Below are 19,751 nucleotides of genomic sequence, written 5' to 3'. Positions count from 1 at the left end.
GGCCAGCATTTTCTTGGTTAAGTTTGGAAGGACTTCAACATTCATCATGAGATTTGGATGGAATCGAGCAAGCTGATCTCTGTGAGGCTACTGACAAATTCTCTGGCAATTTTCTGCAGTGTTTCTGATCTCAGAGGAGCTTACAAGGCCAGTGACACACATTGTAGGCTTTTTAAACTTTGCCCAGTTGGAAAGCCATTGATTTTCTGAATTGTGCATTTATTAGCTCTTAATTTATTTCCAGGAACTACTGAAGATTAGGCCAAAAACTTCTCTATCCATTTTCTTCACAATTATCTTGGCAAGTTTTTTAGCAATCGTACATAGCTTTAAAATGGAAGGTATTTTCTGCATCGCTTTTTTTTTCACCACAGTTCCAAACAGAAGTATGTACTGAATAGATGCACCTTTCCTATACTTTTGTCAGATCTGCTATTTTTATTCAATACTGGGACTGCTGACCAGTCTCAAAGTACTACAGTGTATCAAAATGATAAACTGTGTAATAGAATTAGTGTCTAGAAGTTAAACTAGAATCTCTTGTTCTTGTATTACAGAAATGAGGTGCTGTTGTTGAAAGAGTGTTAACCTAAGGATAACAAATTCTAAGTTGGTAAATCAAAAAATATGTATACTAGATTTTGGAATTTGCAGCTTCTTGTTGAAACCAGCAGATAACAAGGTAGAAGTGATGGGTGTTTTGAGTAAAGAAATGTATTTCATATGTAGCTTAAAATACTTTTATTAGTACCTAGAAACGTGTGCTTTACCTGTTGACTGTTAGGTGAGAATTCCTTTGTCAATCTTTTCATTTCTGCTTCTGTCACTTTTAGAGTTTCTTGCCTGTGCTTGGTCATTTTGTATTGGCTACTTTTGGAGATGTGGTATGACATTTAAGATGACTTCTAGTGGATGGATAGCAAATTCTAGAACACAAGTATGAAACTTGAGAAGTATGTTTATATCTTTAATATGTGCGTAACCAATATGAAGCGCACGTTTTTAGGATTTAAAAATCCTGGAAAGTACTAGAAGCTATGAGATGAACTTGTATTATAGAAAGCATAACAGACCTTGTTAAAAGCAGAATCACATTTTTCTTAATCTCAGGGCTCATACTGACTCTGAAGTGAATCCATTTTACCTAACATAGATCATGATGACAGTGCAAGTTTTTCTTTACCTACTCCTTTTGACATGGCATACCATGCCGTTATGAATTGCTACTTATTTTAAATCATCTGGTTAAAATTAAGAAAAATTGAAACTGTCAATAAGAAGTTATTTTATAGAGGAAATGTAGATAAGAGTGCAATCTTTGGGGACCCAAGTGTGAGAAACAGTCATATTTTTCTAAGTCGTCAGAGCTGACAGTTTTAAGACCATGCAGCGAATAAGTTGTTCTGTCAGTAGAAAACAAATATTCTTGATTCTAATCTTCCTTTTGAATGTCCAACTAAATATTAATTGATGTGTTCTTATTGCAGCATGGTATTCCAACTTTCTTTTAAAATGCAGTAGATTTTTTTCAGCTTGGTTTATTTAAATAGGTATGGTTATCTTCTGTATGCAGGCTTATCAGTAACAGCAGAACAAATAAATCCTCATGGTTCCACTGTACGGAAAACAGAAGCAAGAGTTGAAGAGGCATTTCGGAACAAACAAAAACCCACAATGACGGTGTGGCCCAACTCTGCAAATAAATGTGCATGTGAGTACCTCAGTTGAAAATTGTGCAAAATTGCAGACACCTCCAATGGCAGACGTTTCACATGTCTGTACTAATGTTTACTGATTATGTCCAAAAGTAATTTTAAGCACGAAACACGGAATTTTAAGAAATATTCTTTCTGACGATAAGAAATTTCTGCCCAAGAAGCTGGAAGGAAGTAGGATTTCCGTTTTTGTAATAAAGAATAACTGTTTTTATAATGTTTTTATTTCATTTTTAAAGAAGAAAACTATTTTCTCTATAATGAGGTGATCACTTCTATCTGTTGGCTGACTGAGATTTGTTTAGTGCATGTATATAGTGAAAGGTATGTAGCTGCGTGCTGCATTGTACTCTGTCACATGCACTAGTCACTTCCTGTCTGCAAAGCATACATTATTATGCTAAAAGTTAGAAAGCCAGTTATAAATTCAGCTGTATTTTCCTTTATGGGAATTGGCTTTCAATAGTCACTACCATGGAGGATGTTAAGATACTCTTGATGCAGCCTACTGGATTAGTCCAATTAATTGGTCAAAGTCTCTAGAATTGTGTGGAGAGTATGACTGCTTAACTGTGTTGTAGCTAATTGAAGGCACTGCTAATTATTTTCAAGAGGTGAGTTGATCACAACAGGTAAATACAGTAAACTTGTGAGATGAAGTCCACAAGAACGTGTATATGAGGGATATTCTGATAGTTGTACATGGCTTCCCTGCTGAAGATGTGGAATCTATTATTACTAACAGAAACATCAAATGGGTGCTTAATAGGCAAACGACTACGTAGATTGGAATAATCACATTTTTATCGGTGTTTGTCTTCACCCTGATAATGCTTTTCCCTTGTACAAAAGTTTCTAGGTATGGGGATAACTCCCCAGAATTGCATTTTTTTTTTTTTAATGTAAACTATAGCATTGATGTCAAATAGTTAATTACAGGTGTATAATTTTATTTCCTACAGCTGTGATTTTTTTTCTGCTAAAGGAATTAAAGCCACCCGTACAGAGTTACGGCTCGACTAAGCTATTATATAATATATTGATTATGTTGATCAAAGCTATGCATTTGTTTGACAAAACAGAGAGAAGGGGTTCGCAATGTTCTTAGTATGCTCTGAAACCCAAGATGGAGATTAACTCTGGTTGATCTTGCCTGGCTGTGGCTGCTGCGCAGCAAACAGGAGTGGTTGTAGACCATCAAGGTGGACATCTGTCTTGAAGAGCGAGTGGCTTTTAGTGGTTATTACTGCATAAAAAGAAGCTCTTCTACCTCTACTATTCTTCATCTTGTGCTGTGGGTTCAGTGGTGGTTGTTTGAAGACTAGAGCCATCGAGTGAGGGAACTTGCCGAAGGCACCCTTTCTGCTAGCATTTTGGTGAGGTAGATTGTAAGACAATAAAATTAGAGGCTTAGCGATGTTTGGGAATACAAACAAATGAAAATCTGTCCTTTTAAGACGAGTCTGGGCAGGGTGGCTACTCTAGGAGTGATGTGGTACATGCAGAAATCAAGAGGGAGAACCTGGAACTGATGAGCGGTCAGAAATCTGCAGAAGGGATTCAGGTAGCACATGGGCACACTTCAAGACTGATGTGGTAAGGTCAATAGACACAGAAAAACTTGGAAGAGAAACAGTCTAGAAGAGGGATTGGAGGAAGGAGCTAGGATAGAGTGAGAACATAACAGGGCCAATGGTAAGGGAGCTCAAAGAGCAGCAAAGTATAGGTATGGAATAGGGTAGTTCAGAGAAGAGATTTCAGAACAGAGATGATTTAGAGGTGGAGAATGTGGTCAAGAATTAAGATTTTTGAAGACTAATATGCATTACAGAAGCAGAGGAACAAGGACAGCGATTCATGTATTTTAGTTACGTGGGATAAAAGTTTTACTTTCCAAATAATAATTATGAAAATCTAAAATCTTCCTTTCTATTTTTTCCCTTTTTATGTTTGAATTTGAATTCTTTTTTCCTTAGGTAACTTTTTTTTGGTCCTAGTCTAGTGTTTGTTTTTGGTTTTAATTGTCAACAGTAACATTATTTTCTTGATGACAGTATTTCTTTAGGAGCTTTGTTTAGAGTATTTTAGAAAACAGCTTTAAAAAAGTCAATTCAGATGAAATGCTTGAGAGCCTCAAAAGGAAATGATTGTCAGGCATCTTCTCTAGAAACACGGTGGATTACAGATAGTGTAGCAGCCTCACCCATTTTAAATCCCTGTTTATGTTTCAGAGATAATACAGTAAAGAATGGGTTTTAGTTTTGGTTTGTTCTTTGAGATTATGTATTTTGTATGTAATACTATTTAGATTTATAGTTAACTATTGTTTTGTGATGTATTTAGTTTTGCTAAATATATTTTAGTTGTTTTCATTTGATTAGACCATATGGGCTATCAGAAATGTGGCACAAGATCTGTAGTTCTATTTGAAGACACTGTGATAAATGTTCTTGAGTTAAATTTAATCTGCAACTTCCATATCCCTTGTTGAAGTAACACCTGTGGTGGGTTATGTATTACAGTACAGATGAGTTTTAAAAGTATTACATTATCAGAAGTTGCTGAGAATTCATTTGGGAGCGTTCTGCCACAGATGACTTAATATGTATCAGTATTGACTGCATATTTTGAGAAAAGTGCAAATGTTCCGATGGGAACACACAATGGGGCGTATTTCAAAAGGTTGATGTAAGTAGTTGTAAGATCAAAAAATCGTAAAATTGCTGTGGCTGGGAGGGACCTCTGAAGATCATCTGGTCCAACTCCCCTCCTCAGAGCAGGTTGAGCAGGGATGCATCCAGTTTTGTTTTGAATATCTCAAAGAATGGAGGTTCCATGACATGCCTGCAACACCTTTTCTAGTGCTTGGTTACCATCACAATATTTTTTTTTTCTTTCTTTGTAATTGAATGTCTTGTTTGTCAATCTGTGCCCGTTGTCTCTTGTCACTGGGTATCTGTGAGAGGAGTCTGGCTTTGCGTTTGTGTGTATGCGGGGAAAAAGCAACTATTAGCAATGTGAAATTTTGGGCGTCTGGTAAATTAATAAGTGCTAAGTGATTTAGGTACCTTTCAGCCTGTAAAACGTCACTATCTCTTTAATTATTACCATGCTGTATAGTAAAAATTTGTCCTACTACTGTATCTTGCCAGTAGATGGAGTATGTTGCATATTATTTCATTTTCTTGCAGTTCCTTCCTGTAAATGTTACATACAACTAAACCGTACAGGGAAGATTTGATTTTCCATTCTTATCATTTTGTTGCAGTATTCAACAATAATATACTGTAGTGATAGACTGCAGATTTTGTTTTCCTTGCAGAGGAAATGTCTTTCATGCAGCATGATAAATATGATAGCTGGTCCATGTGAAAATTGCATTTGCAGCAAGAAAAAAAATTAGAATGTATTGTGTTAGGTGAACTCCAAAAAAAAAGTTGTGGATAAAATTCATTTTATGAAATATGAAGTAAACACTACACCGACTTTTCCCAATAATTAAAGTGATTAGTGTTCTCTGTAGAAAGATCTGCAGGGAGATCTAATAGGGAAATAAACTGCTGCGAAAAGAAACTTAGTTCCCAGATAAATAATATTTTGCACGCTCTTACATGGTTTGAGCTAAATGTTGATCTTTGCTCCTATATGAAAATATGTTCTACTTTATAGTGGAAAGGAAGTGGTTGTTTTTTTTTGTTTGTTTAGAGGGAGTGTCTTTCCAAAAGATTTTTAGAAAGGAAAAAGGTCTTTTGTAATCTTTCTCAGAAGCCATTTCTTTCTCAGTCTTTGTCTGATTTTGATCGGTTTACTCTCTTTTTTTGACCTCTCTGATACAGTGATGTCAGCGATTGTTGTACTTCAGGCATTCATATGACTGTAGCAGTGTCTTACCAAAGGACATGGCAGACCAGATGCCCTAAGATGTTTATTATTTTAACTTTCTCCATTTTTGCCTAGTTCTGTGTCAGTTAACGCAGAATGTGTGTGCTGCATGTTAAGTTATCCAGGTATTAATATTAAAATTGCAGTAGCTGCTCATGCCTTGCCAGAACCATGAATCCCATACTCTGCTACTGTTTTCTTTTCCCCTGCTCTCCAGAAAAGGGATTTGACTTGGATTAATTCTCACAACGCACCTGAGACAGAGGCAGGTACTGCGACTTGACAAACACTATTAAAAAATCTTTTGTGGAATTTGAGGACATCTTTACTCAGAGCTGAGACAACTATCTCTATTTTTTTTAATAATTTCTTTCTTGGTAGTTTAGGAGTGCACATTCTGGTTGGAGAGTAGTTTGATCTGAATCTGACACTGGCTTCAACTGGATGCTTTAAAAGGAAGCTGCAAACATTTGAGAAATAGAAATTACTTGGACTGCCTCATTTTGAAGAAAATACCATCTTAGCCAATTCTGAGTTAGTTAATGGTTGTTTAAACCCATAGGCTTTGTAATTTTTCTAATTTAAAATCCCATTTAGTGAATTTGAAGGTGTTCTTATAAATCCCGTCTGCTTAATTCTTTTTTGGAATCCCATCAAACTTTTGGAGGTAGTGGTACCTAGTGGCAAAGAAATTGTCTTTTATCACTATTAAATACTCTGCCTCTTGAATTAATTGAATGTCATTTTGTTCTGATGGAAGGCAAACAGTCCCGCAATTTACCTGATCAGTGCCTTTTTTATATTCGCTTGCTATTCATCTCATTCTAACTCAGTAATCCAAGATTGTTCAGTGTCTCTTAAGAACAAGATTTGCCTGCAAGCGTTATCACTATGTTTTTTTTTATAAACATGGTGAAAAGATAGATTTTGTGGAAAAGATATTTTTGAGTTTTATTTTTTTACCGTAAGTGGTACAAATTAGTAATGCAATAAAAAGTTGTCAAACCTTTTAGATAATATCATATTCCTTCCTCCCATCTGAAGACTTTAGCAATGTTTGCTTTAAATAGTTCAAAGAGCTTGTGCAATGTTTTTGTCTGCAGATTGCCCATTTCTTCGCATCCATTTGCAACTATTTACTTTCTTCATTTGCTTCCCTGACACAGAAACCAACCAGCAACCACAGCCTTTCAGTTCTGTGATAGAAAATAATTTCGTAATGTGTCATTTTAATTAATGCGAAGTAGGAGCCTGTCCTACACTTATGAGATTAAAGTCAGAGAATCATAGAATATTGTGAGTTGGAAAGGACCCACAAGGATCATGGAGTTCCAACTCCTGGCTTCAACAAGAACTTCCTAAAAATCAAACCCTATGTCTGAGAGCATTGCCCAAATGGTTCTTAAACTCCAGCAGGCTCAGTGCCGTGACTGCTTCCATGGGGAGCTTGTGCCAGTGCCTGACCACCCTCTTGGTGAAGAACTTTTCCCTAACCCACAGCCTGACACTCCCCTGTCCCAGCTCCATGCCGTTCCCTCAGGTCCTGTCGCTGTCCCCAGAGAGCAGAGCTCAGCGCCTGCCCCTCCACTCCCCTTGTGAGGGAGCTGCAGGCCGCCATGAGGCCTCCCTTAGTCTGCTCTGCTCTGGGCTGAACAAACCAAGGGACCTCAGCCACTCCTCATACATCTTGTCCTCTGGGCTCTTCCTTTGGACACTCTCTAATAGTTTTACGTTTGTTTTTCTTATATTGTGGCACCTGAAACTGCACCAAGGTGAGGCTGCAGCAGCACAGAGCAGAGCTGGACAGTCTCTTCCCTTGACCAGCTGGCAGTGTTGTGCTTGATGCAGTGCAGGATATGGATGGCCCTTATGGCTACCAGGACACATGGTTGATTTAGATTCAACTTGCCATCAACCAGACCCCCCAGATCCTTTTCTGTGAGCCTCTTGTACTCCTAGTCTGTACATATATCTGGGATTACCCCATCCCAGCTGCAGAATCTAGCACTTCTTACACTTCATGCAGTTGGTGATTGCCAAGTCCTTTAGTTTGTCAAAGTCTCTCTGCAAGACCTCTCTACCCTTGAGGGAGTCAGCAGCTCCTCCCAATTTAATATCATCCACAAACTCACTTAGTCTGACTTCAAGTCCTGCATCCAAGCCATTTATGAAATCATTAAAGAGAACTGATGCTGAAATGGAGCCCTGGGGATCCCTACTGACTGGCCACCAGCCTTATGTAACCCCATTTACGTAATAACCCTTTTTGCCTGAGCTGTCAGCCAGTTGTTCACCCATTGCTTTGTGTGTTTGTCCAGCTGTATGCTACACTTTTTGTCCAGAAGCATACTGTGAGAAACCATATGGAAAGCTTTGCTGAAATCCAAAAAGATGACATCAACTGGCTTCCCTTGGTCAACTGGATACTTGTCATAAATGGAAATGAAATTTGTTAAGCAGGACTTCCCATTGTGGACCTCTGTTGTCCACTGTTGTCACATGTCCACTGACTGTGTTGTCTTTCATGTGTTTTTCAGTAACTCTCAGAATAATCTTCTCCATAATTTTACTAGGCATTGAAGTGACACTGACAGGCCTATAATTACCAGGGTCTTCTTTCTTGCCCTTCTTGAAAACCGGGACACTCGTCAGCTTCCAGTCACCTGGGATCTCTCCAGATTCCTAAGAGTGTTGGAAAAATAATTGAGAGGTCTTAAAATGACATCAGCCAGCTCTCTGTATACCCTTGAATGAATCCAGTCAGGCTCTGTAGACTTGTATCCATCCAGCTGGAGTAGCAAATCCTGCACAAGTTTGGAGTTGATTGTGAGTTCATTGTCCCTCCAGTCACAGACCTCCAGCATAGAAGTTCCAGGGCCCACCATCAGTGTTGAAGACAGGAGTGAAGAAGGCTTTAAATACCTCTGTTTTGTCTGTGTCCCTATTTGTGAAGTGTCCGTCCTCATCAAGGAAGAGGCCAAAGTTATCTCTGGTCCTCCTTTTGCTGTTAACGTAATAAAAAAAGTCCTCTTTCTTGTCCCCCAGGGTACTGACCAGCTTCATCTCTGAGCTTTGTCTGCACAAATTTTCTCCCTACAATGTTGAAGTTGCAGTGTTTGTTCATGGCTCTCTTGCAGCAGGGAAGATATCATTCAGTAATCCTTAAGAACTTCCTAAATGTACCGAAAATGTAAATAGCTGTAATAGTTGCTATTGTAAAAAGCTACTCAGCAGAGGGAAAATGAGCAGAGCTATAGAGGTGGAACGTCTATAACTGATCTTTACGGGTGGTATTAATCTGATTGTCTCTTCTCTTCTGACTTCATTTTTCTTTTTAATCTTCCTGTGTGACTGTCTTGTCATGTACTTAGCTAACATAATTACTCTGATGGTTTCATGTAAATTATATTTTTAGCTTGGTTTCCCAATAAAATAATACCTATCCTTCCTGTCCATCTCTGCTCCTGTAATAACTTCCAAATCATTTAGCCTGGTTCAGACAGATTTGACAGGAGTTGAGGTCTGAAAGATGAGATTCCTCCAGGTTTTGTGAAAATTGATAGCTGGATAAATCTATGCATCTCCTGGTGGAAAAGGCTATAGATTGAAAATGGTAGTTACCTGTTCTGCCTTGCCTTGTTAGCTGATGGGTTAAAAGATCATGTTGGCCAGGCAGAGCATGCACACCTGAGATGTGGGGGTCATCCTACTTAGCTGGGGGTGGAACAGAAGATATTGGGAGAGGTTGCTGAGAAATACTGGGAAGGGCTTGAGTTGAGAGTGTTAAAGGGAATGGTAGGGGATAGCAGTTCACTTGCAGGAGGAAATACTGGGGGTGCTGCAGCCAAGTTTATTTTGGGAAGCATGCTTCATCTCCTTCTTATTGAACTTAATCCCTGTTTAGAAGCGCCCAACTTCTTCAAGTAGTTCATATAACAGTTCATGTGCTGTTGTTGATCATACATGCTAAGCTGTTGCATGTTGTTTTTTTTTTTTTAAATATTTTTGAGGTTTTGTACCTTGAGTATCCTCATACTTTCTGTCTAGGAAGAAAATTGTATAGCTCTTAGGGATTAGTTCCACAGTCATGCCAAGCTGCAGGTTATTAGCAAAGGCACTATCTTGCTTTTTTCTGGTTGCATATTCCAACCGCCTCCTTTAGAGGAGCACCATCATTCAAGAGCTGGACGGCTCAGTTTGGGAACTGAAGATGTTGAAAACTAACCCAGGAAAAAATACAAACCTAGAGGCAGATTAGTTGCCTTATCTGTTTTACTGCAGGAACAGTAGTGCGAGTACAGATGAGGTGGTAGAAATATTACAGCTGGCTTTGGAGGGAGAAATGGCTTTGTGTGTTAGTGGAAGCTGGCACCTCATTTTGCTTTTTAAGCCATTGTGGAGCTGTGCTCTGTTCTTTCTTGCTGCTTATCTCTGACTGCAGTTTGGGACTCTGACTTAAAACTCCAGAGGCTTTCAAGTGGACTGTTCAGTGCCTGTTGGTAAGGAACATAGAACTACTGGAAGCAGTGAAACTACAGTGGAACTTAGGTTTGGACGTATATATACATATACCCTGGATGCTGCATAAAAGAGAGCAAATTGTTGGTTGTAAATGCTTTCTCAAGGTTTTAAGTTACTTTATGAACCAGACATCAGAAAGAACTTCAAGGTTTTGATCACAGAAGAAAAACATGAAATATGCGTTGCTTCAAGTGGTTCTTGATGCTGAAACCACAAAATCTAGATCCATGGTGATCTTTTTTGCTATGAGAATCGTTATTGGATTTTAATTCCCAGCAACCCTTTATGAAATAAAGGTAACAACAGAAAATCTACTGTTTGATGGATGTGAATTTTATCATTTAGTGACATTTAATCACATTTGTCTGATGGATTTTGAAGCAATGCAGAGGCATGTAAGGTCTGCTTTTCTGCAGCATAAAGAGAATGTTAGCTTCCACAAATACTGTACTACACTCAATATGTGGTAATAGTCAAACTGCAGAAGTTTCAAGACAAACTTAGCTGCTTCAGCTGCTGCCTCTTCTCATTAGTTATCCATATTAAAGCAGCAGACTTGCTTGTTAGTGATTTACAATCTTTGAATCTTCTAATTATATCTAGTTCCTTTCCCAACTTGACTTCTGTGTAGTCTGCAGCTTTGTCACACTGCTGCGCTTGTGTGACGGAAGGCGATATACCTCAACTCTGAAGCTTCCGGGCCATGCACCCATGTTTTTGAGGTCTGTTTTCTTGAGACTGTACCAAACAGTAAGGTGACAGTAACCTTTAGGTCTTGTGGAAATAATTCAGGATTATGGGAAGAGTTTGGACTTTGTTTTTTACTGTTGATTTAGCATCAATGAGCTTTGCTTTGCTCTGGACAGAGTTGATGTGTACCGTAGAGGATAGGAATGCTTAGTTCACCAGATGTTGTCATTACTTGATGTTAACTGGCATGAAAATCATGAAACAGAACCTGTCAGTGGGCAAGAATTCAGGATTTCTGAAAGTCCGCTACACATTTCATTTCACTTGAGTTTAGAGGACTAGTGCTTCTGAAGTAAGTAGGTAATTTCTTTTATAGTCTTGGGAGGCCACCTCCGCACAAAATGCTATCTGCCTTAAGTTTAGAGATCTTTCATCAAATGCGGTGTCTCAAGGTAGGAATGGAAGAATTGAGAAACCCCACTTACTGCTTAAGGAAACGTAGGGTAAATTTGTGTTCAGTAATTAATTAAATTTTATTACATTTCCTTAAATTGCTGTCTTTATAGACTGTGCAGCTTAGCACAAATTAATGAGTAGGGAAGGGTTATTTTTGATAGCAGCCTCATGTGAACCCAAGTGAAATGTACATGATTTGTGGTCAAACAGGTATTTATTGTCATTACCCCAGTTCATACAGAATTTTTAATGACTTACAGAAAAAGCAAACCAGAAAGAAGCTAGAACTGATGTGCGGATCCCCTTGGCAAATCTGTAGAGGTTATGTGAAGATTATAGAGAAGAGTTCCACAATTCAGAAAGCAAGTGAATGTATTCATGTGTGAATAATTGGTATTATAATAGTTTGAGTTATAGAAACTCAGTTCTAAAAAGCAGGATTCCTCTGACAATAGTATTTCTACTGCCTCTGGCACAAATAGTGCCAAAAGACTGGGTATCAATGGATACATTTCAGATGAGTAGTTTTAAAAGGAATAATTGAAAAGGTGTTAATGCCTTAACTTGCAATTGTATATGCTCTGCTAGTTTTTTGTATTTTTTTTTTTTTTTTTTACAAAGTTAACTCCTAGTTTTTCTTCTGTAATCCATTACCTGTTCTGTTTTTGAGAACTTCAATGTGTCATGAATCATCCAGGCTGAAAAGTGGTTCTGCTCTTGATGGTTTACGATCTTGCAGAAGATAACCACTAAAGTGAAGGAGAGGGGACTCCAGGTTAAGTTTATTATTTAGCAGCAAACCATGAACATTTGCCCTTCAGTTTTGTATCAGTGTTACACTTGGGTAGCTCCTTCTTTTTTGAACCATTGTTTGTCAAGTCCGTGTCATTCTCTCAGAAGTTCCTTTTTCTTTGTAGTGAATATAAAGAGAATGTGGATAATGAAATCTTGTGCAGACTTCTACATTTGGTCCCATTAGTCACTGCTCCATTCAAAACCCTTGCTACTTGTACTAGACTCTTACTTACTGGAGGAATTGGGCAGGACATAAAGACTGCTGGTGTGGTTTTTTGTTTGTTTTTAAATATTGCATTCTTCACTTCAGTTTTCACTCATCCTTTGAAAGAAGAAAACTGTGAAAGAGCCAAGCCTCTGACCGCATTATGTATGAAAGAAAATCAGTGTAACAACATTAAGGGTGCTAAGGATCTGGAACCAAAGTTTCTTCTCATATCCCAAAAGGCATTGCTTTGTAGAAAGCAGTAATACAGTCTAGAACAGAACAAAAAGGTGCCCTTTTGAAGGGGTGCTTTGTATGTTAGGACCAGAGGTCTATTTTCATACGGTCAGGAAAGTAAAAACTGGAGAATGTACTCAAAGGTGTATTAGCTAGGGGATTATCAGCCTCACTGGGGTCCTGAGGTGTTAAATGAACTCAAATCAGAGATTTAGGTACGTGTATGAAATCCTGAAGAAAAAAGGCTTCAGTGGCTGGAATGGAAGTGGTTGAAAGGAGGAAGGCATTTATTTGAATGTTGGGGAAAAAGTTGATTCTTAGAAACATACAGACAAAAAAAGGTCTGGGCCATTCAGGTGACGATAATACTTCCTTAAAACAAGTGTAAGTGTCTGGGAAGGAAAAATTTTGGCCCTAACCAAATGCTATTGACTAAACATGGGTGAAAACCAAAACTAGATTACTGCATTTGTCAGTACAAAAACTGTTAAACATTGAGAGGGCATATTCTGTGGTAGCCGTCAATGAAAAGGGGGCATATTATGCAGTATCTGTCAATGAATAGCTGTTTTATTTCCTAAACTGCAGTGGTTGGTTGTAGGTATAAATTGATGTGAAAATTGTGACATAAAGACCAGTTGTGTAATAATAGCGATGTTTCAATCAGAGCTCTGCTTTGCGTGAATACTTTGAGGTGGATGAAATATTTCCTGCATTCACTGGTTTTTATGCAGCGTAAAATGGAAAACCTCAGAACTTCTGGGAGGAGATCTTGCAACACTTCTTGCAGTGTCCTAATGAAGAACAATGAAAGCAACTTGCATAACTGTGAAAAGGCCTGTAGCTTAGATTTGAATAGTTTGCATGAGAGTGGGAGTTAGCTGGACTTGCTGACTTATTCATGAAGACTTGATACTTGATGAAATGTGTAGTAAAGAATTAATTCCATCTTACTCTGATTTCTCACAAGCCTGGGAATTTTAGGAATGTGCCTGTGTACTTAGGCAAATGTAGGGTCTCAGGTAGAGGTTGCAGATGGACAAAATAGTTGTGCCAGTAAATGCACATTTTAAAAGTATAAGTCACTAATAATGATAAATACTACCTTCTATAGCAAGGTTACCCTAAAAGCCAAAATAATTGGATCTATAAAAATCCAACTTGTTTACTAATTAATACAATTGAAGTCACATTACGTTCCCTTGAGAAGACTCTTCTGTTCTGTGTTTTATTTGTCCATCTTTGGAGTTGACCTGAGGATAAGCTCATTGCCTAATAGGGGAACTTGTCTCTAAGTTTATTAATCTACGTGTTTAGTTTCAGATCTACTGTGTATGTGATTGCTGGAAATCTCTTGCTGAAGGAAGGGAGAGGTTGTTAGCTTCTGATAAGTTATGTGAACAGGTTGTCGTTCATCTCCAATAAAACAGTGAAACTGACTGTAGAAGCTGCTATCAAATCTCCGAAGTAGCTGGAAAAAGAGGGTTTTCCCCTCAAATCTTACAGTTCTTAGTAAAGATCATTTGTATCAATAAATGCATACTCCAAATGAAACTTTTTTTATTGCAATGTAACTTCAGATAGCTTTTAAAACTGAAAGGTTAAAATTTATTCCTAAATGTAGTAGTTAAACGACCTGCTTACATATGGGGAGGAAGGTCTGAAGTATACTTGTACTTCTCTGAACTTTTGTAATTTAATTCCCACCACTTGTACCTGCATAGTGCTTGTATCCTCAAAGCTACGCAGTGAACGCCAATCTTTGTAACTCAGCATGAAGTTGGCAGACACAGATATAGGACTTACTACCCCATAAATCAAAGCAACCTACAAATAGCAAGAACGTCATGGAGGTGCTCGGCATAGTTGATTTTGAAATGGAGTAGAAGTTGTTAACCTGTTAACTGTTGGTTAGCATTTTCAGTTATAAACACTTGACTGCAACTTTGCAAAAACATCAGCAGTCTGCATCATAACTTGAATGTGAATATAGAAGTTTCTCTTTTTCCCCATCTTCTTCTTAGTCTTCTGAGCTGTGTCTTATTAGTGCTCTTGCAGAGGACATTGACAACAGTATTAGGTTTGAATGGTTCTTCTCCTGTATTTGCTGATTGTGTTGCAGACGTGCCCCCAGACCTCTTACAGATTGGTGCTCTGGTTGTTTTGTTTCTGTAAATAGGTTGGGGTTGGGGATGGACTTTTTTCTGAGAAGCTTGTTAGGTGATTTTTTAAAAGGCCCAGGAAGCATGCATTGGAAAAAGTAAAAGTGAAAAAGTAATGATGCAAGAGTAATGAAAAAAGGATCACGTGCTTAAGTTGCTTCAAGCTGAGTTGTATGTACAGGGAGGCATTGGTCATGAGGCTAGATTAAGAAGCTGTTTCCCCTCCTTCACACAGACTTGCTGCATAAATGCAGATGTTTGTGCATTCTCTCTTTGGACTGGGCTGCTAAATTGGTCTGGGTTTAAAACAGAAATCTTCATTTCTTAAAGCCATGTTTTGCCAGTGCAGTGAGCTGGAGTACAGAGATGAGAATTAATAGGAGACTGAGGAGAGGGCTACTCTGTAGTTGATCTAATAACTGAAGATGTCTTCGAATTGACACTGGTCATAGATTGAAATGAGAGGTTCTGACCAGATAAAAAGCAAAAAGCCTTTTCACACAATGGTTGTGCATCCGTATAAGACATGTGGACGTCATCTAGTCTGCATTCAGGAAGGTATTCAGTATGTGACTGGACAAAGCCCCGAGCAACCTGGCCTGCCCTCATAGCTAACTAACCCTGTTTCCAGCGGAAGGTTGGGCCAGAGACTTCCTGATGTCCCTTCCAACCCAAATTATCTGTCAATTCATGGATTGCCCTTCCATGTGTTTCCTTGTGTAATGCGTTCAAATAGCTGGTGTTGTAAAAAGGGAAATGAGAATAAGGTCTTTAAATTCTGCATTACCCAAATGAGAGTGACTGTGTTCTACGTCATTGTTTTGTTGTTCTCTTCTAGTGATTTACCTGCAAATGGGTATGTATGAAACACATTAAGTAGGAAAGGCTGTTGTTCATGGAAACGGGTTACAGTAGGAGTTTTGTATGCAACTCAGTGTACTTCTAAAAGTCCTTTGTATCTGTACTGATTTGCTCACACTGAAGTCAACAGTTGACTTTTTCTTTGAACTGTGAACGCGTTTGCCTCATATTAGAACATATTCTAATATACTAGTCTGTTGAAGGTGAGGTACCTGCGCATCTGAAAGTTTTATTCTTTTCCTTTGTAATTCAGTTCGAATAAGGAGGAAGTCAAGACGGCGCTCACAGTGGGGCAAAGGCATTATTAAGAAGAGGAAAGTCAATAATTTAAAGAAAGATGAAGATGACGCAAAATTTGCTGATGATGAAAACCACGGAGAAGACAGTAAATTGCTGGAAAATGGAGAGCTAGAGATCAGTGCTGACTGCATTGAGGAGAATGGGGAGGAAACGGGAGACCTCTCTATGACAAATGATGAATCCTCTTGCGATATTATGGATATAGATGCAGAGCAGAGGCTTAACAATGGGACATCAGGAAAGGAAAACAATTTTGCATCCACAGAAGAAGAGAGCTCAAATGAATCTCTGTTAATAACTGACAGCGTTACCCTGAATACTGAAAAGGATTTAAGGAAGGACTCGACATTGAAAGGGGACTGTTTAAACGGAGAGACATCTGTACACAGCTTAGAAAGTATGCCTGTTCCAGCATGTCACAATGGTAAAATGGAATCCGTTGATGCTGTTTCAACCAATGACAACAGCGATAGATCTAGTAACAAGCAAAAATGTTCATCTGAAGATCAGCCAAAGGAGAAAACAGAAGCTTCCAGTGAAAGCCACAGAGCTGATCTTGTGAAAGCTGAGGTACCACACTGCAGCAATAATGAAAAAGCACTACAGAGCACAGACATTGAGACTAAAGATGCTGAAGCAGATAAAGAAGGTACAGCTTGTTTCAGTTCTGTTTCTTTATTTGTGTTAAATGTGTATGTTTTTGATTTTAACATCTTAAGTTATTATAATGCAGTATTTTACGAACTTGATTTGAAACTTTCACTATGCTTATGAAATTTAATTCCACATGAATAAATTGGAAGTCCACCTTTGACTTGCTGTAATGTTCTCTTAAGTGAATAAGTTTATCTCCATACTTGAGATATTCTGGTTTTGTATGCTTAAAGAGAAGTATCGTAAATATTGAGATAACATTATTTAAACTGTAATGGAAGATTTAAAAACTATTATCAATGCAGGTAAATATCTGTGATAAGTGCTTTGGTCTGTAGGATATATTTGATACAAATTTTTATCCATATCATACATATTTGGACTTTTTTTGAGGTGGAGATTTATGATAAATGTGTCATTGATGTTAGATCATAGAATTACAGAATGCATGTAATCTTGAATCCTTGTGAGACCCTTCACTTCTGTGGTGTTTCCTTAAAAAAGAGTTTGCTCATAGCAAAAGTTAAAGCAGTTTAACTAATAGGAAAAGCCAGATACACCCTTGTTTATGTAATGGGGTAGGTATCTGGACTTAGAGTCAACACAGTTAATAGTGCAGCAAAAAGATAAGAGAAGGGAAATCCTGGTGGTGCATAAAAGGGACCATGTCCTTTGAAGAAAAGAGACATAGTTTCCTCAGGGAAGAGAAATAAGAGCCTTATGCATGATTGCCTTTTTAATTAGCTTCTCAGAATTATGTAAAAGAATGAAATCTTTACTTCAAAAGTGGGCGCTGAGATTTACAAAATAAATTAGCTTTAATGAGAGATAGGAATTATGAGAATATCACTACGTACATGTTGTCTGTGGGTGTACATGTGTTTTCTCTGAGGGTAAGGAGCATAGCTGAGGAAAGCTCCAAAGGATATCAGAAGAAGAGTATGATGTATGTTAGTTAGAGCCATTACACCTCTAAATTTAATATGTGTATTTTGGATACATTAAAGCTGTATTATAGAAATGGGAAGGAAAGACAGCTCCTCAAGAAAAAAAAAAAAAAAAGCATTTTAAATAGTTGAGAAGGAGAAAAACAGTGAATAAATGTAGGGACAGAATCAGGAGGAAACTTGAAAATATTTTGTTCTCCAGAACAGAACTGGACAGCAGCTTTAATACAGAGGTGGAAGAACATAGAAATGTGTCACCAAAGCGTGAAGTTTCAGGAGTAGAGCAGATGTTAGGATTACTGTGATGATGGACAGAAAGATGAGAATTTGGAACTACTTAAGAAGAAAGATTTTGGGACTTAGCTTAATATGTGAACTTCTCTTAGAAGCTGTATAATTTGACATTGTTAATGAGAAATGAGGAGAAACTTCTTCAGTGATGTTCAATATTCCATTGAGATTTCAGAATTAAGTTTTAAAGTTGATGGGTTTCATTTGTGCTTTGTGAACTGTGGCTTTGTGCACTCATAGATCTTGAGAGTTCTGTGAAGCTGATAAATAATGTGCACCGGCAGAATCCTCATGCTTGCATAGTTCACAAAATCCAAGCAAGATTATTTTATTTATTTTTTTAAATTACAGGTATGTTGAAAAGTAAGAAAACTCGAAAAGTCACTATGGAACTGTCAAAACCCACAAGTCTGGAGCATGTCCCAGAGGAACCATCAGATCCCTTACCCTCTGTAGTTGTTGACCATGACAGACTAAAGGTAATAGAACTGAAAAATAAATTGGATTGCCAACAGGCTTAATGGAAAATGTTTCCTTCCTTTGCTGTAAAACAAAATTTATTTTTGACTGTGAACAAGTTTTTTGGCAGCAATAACTTTTAAAGATGATTTGTCAATCAGTGTTGTTGGCTGAAAAGTTAATAAAACTGAATCCTTATTGCCTCATCATTACTACCTTTACAAATACAGTAATGGCACAGCAGTCCACTATTTTAAGAGTTTCTCCAAAAGCTACAATTGTGTGTTAATTGGGCATGTCAGTAGCTGAAGAACCGCTGGGGGCCTGGTAATTAGGAGTTAACATCATCATCTCCTTCCCCGTGGACGTATACTTGGTGGAAAGAACTGTTAGTGGATTGGAAAGAAAATTGGAATTTGTGCTGATCTTTTGGCGCTATAGATCGAACTCCTGCTAGTTAATTTTGTTTCAGTTTTGTTTGTTTAAGCAAAGTTGCAACAGAATTTGCTGTGTTTTGTAGTAGAAACTAGCTTGACCTACTAAGAAATTTAGACCCTGCTTGCTGTGGATTACAGACATTAATTTCTTTGGTAATAACGGAAATGTTGTATTAGGAAAAAAGTCTTAATATTTACTGCTACTATGGTAAAATACACACTTTCACCATTTGTTTATGAGCAGTTTTACAAATTTTTCCTCCATTTGCTTCTTCTATTGTTCAACATTAGTGAAATTCCAACTGTGTTTCCATTTGGCACTTCTTAAAAGTTCATGTCAATGTAAGTTCTTAAAAATGTCCACTTAGCTATCAAGACAGTTTTTATGGTTTATCTTAATTATTGACCAAGACGTCGTAGGATTAAGTATCATTCAAACAGAACAAACATTGCACTAGCTATTCTCTGCATAAAATCTAAGACAAGAAAAAAAGCGTGGGTGTAAATAGGGAAGTCAAGAGAAATGTTGAGTCGTTTTGGATCACCGTGGAAGCAGTGGCCTTACTATTAGCCAGCTGTGATCCCTTTTATTTGTATATATCTTTGCAAAATAGGGTTTTAGAAGATAGGTTACACTCTGATTTGTACTTTAAAGAAAAAAATGGTTATGAAAGCTCTCCTAACTTTAACCTTTGTTATTCTAACAGAGACTGCTTGATTTGGTAGTTAAGAAAAGTGACAACCTGACTGTTGACCAACTTGAGAGATTGTATTCACTCCTCAGCCAGTGCATCTACAGGCACCGTAGGGACTATGACAAATCACAGCTTGTTGAGGTGATGTACAGTTTTTTATTTATCTGACTTTTGTGAGAATAATTTTTCAAGAACTATTTATGCTCATTGTTATACTAGCATGCAAAAGCTTTAAATAGACTTCGAGGAAAGTATTTATAAAAATAATAAAGTATATTTTTATTTATTAAACGTTTATTAAATGGCTTAAAAAACAGGTTGTTTCCAGTAATATTTTCCTCAGAAAAGGATTAAGAATTTAACCTAAAAGAACAGAAAGAGGAGAATAGAATGCAGAAGCATTTAGAAGGGTATGCTGAGTAAGAGTGGAGCAGAAACAGGAAC

At 37.7% G+C, this 19,751-nt stretch overlaps 1 protein-coding gene and 1 long non-coding RNA gene across 2 annotated transcripts in view; both read left to right on the top strand.

Annotated features, from left to right (window-relative positions):
- The window catches only part of ATAD2B (ATPase family AAA domain containing 2B), an 86,736-nt gene that overhangs the window by 61,951 nt on the left and 5,034 nt on the right, over window positions 1–19,751 (top strand). Inside the window, exons 25-28 of the mRNA XM_035322030.1 lie at window positions 1,574–1,711; window positions 15,778–16,473; window positions 18,068–18,195; window positions 19,320–19,448. Of these exons, the coding sequence (XP_035177921.1) occupies window positions 1,574–1,711; window positions 15,778–16,473; window positions 18,068–18,195; window positions 19,320–19,448 (1,091 nt within the window). The remainder of the gene's footprint in view (window positions 1–1,573; window positions 1,712–15,777; window positions 16,474–18,067; window positions 18,196–19,319; window positions 19,449–19,751) is intronic.
- On the top strand, window positions 11,413–12,841 carry LOC118163914. Its single transcript, XR_004749246.1, has 2 exons — window positions 11,413–12,484; window positions 12,593–12,841. It is a non-coding gene; the product is annotated as an uncharacterized LOC118163914 (long non-coding RNA).

The sequence above is a fragment of the Oxyura jamaicensis genome, chromosome 3, assembly GCF_011077185.1.
Source record: "Oxyura jamaicensis isolate SHBP4307 breed ruddy duck chromosome 3, BPBGC_Ojam_1.0, whole genome shotgun sequence".
NCBI classification, from domain to species: Eukaryota; Metazoa; Chordata; class Aves; order Anseriformes; family Anatidae; genus Oxyura; species Oxyura jamaicensis.
Note: the sequence above shows the minus strand (reverse complement) of the source record. Positions and strands in the feature narration are given on the sequence as shown.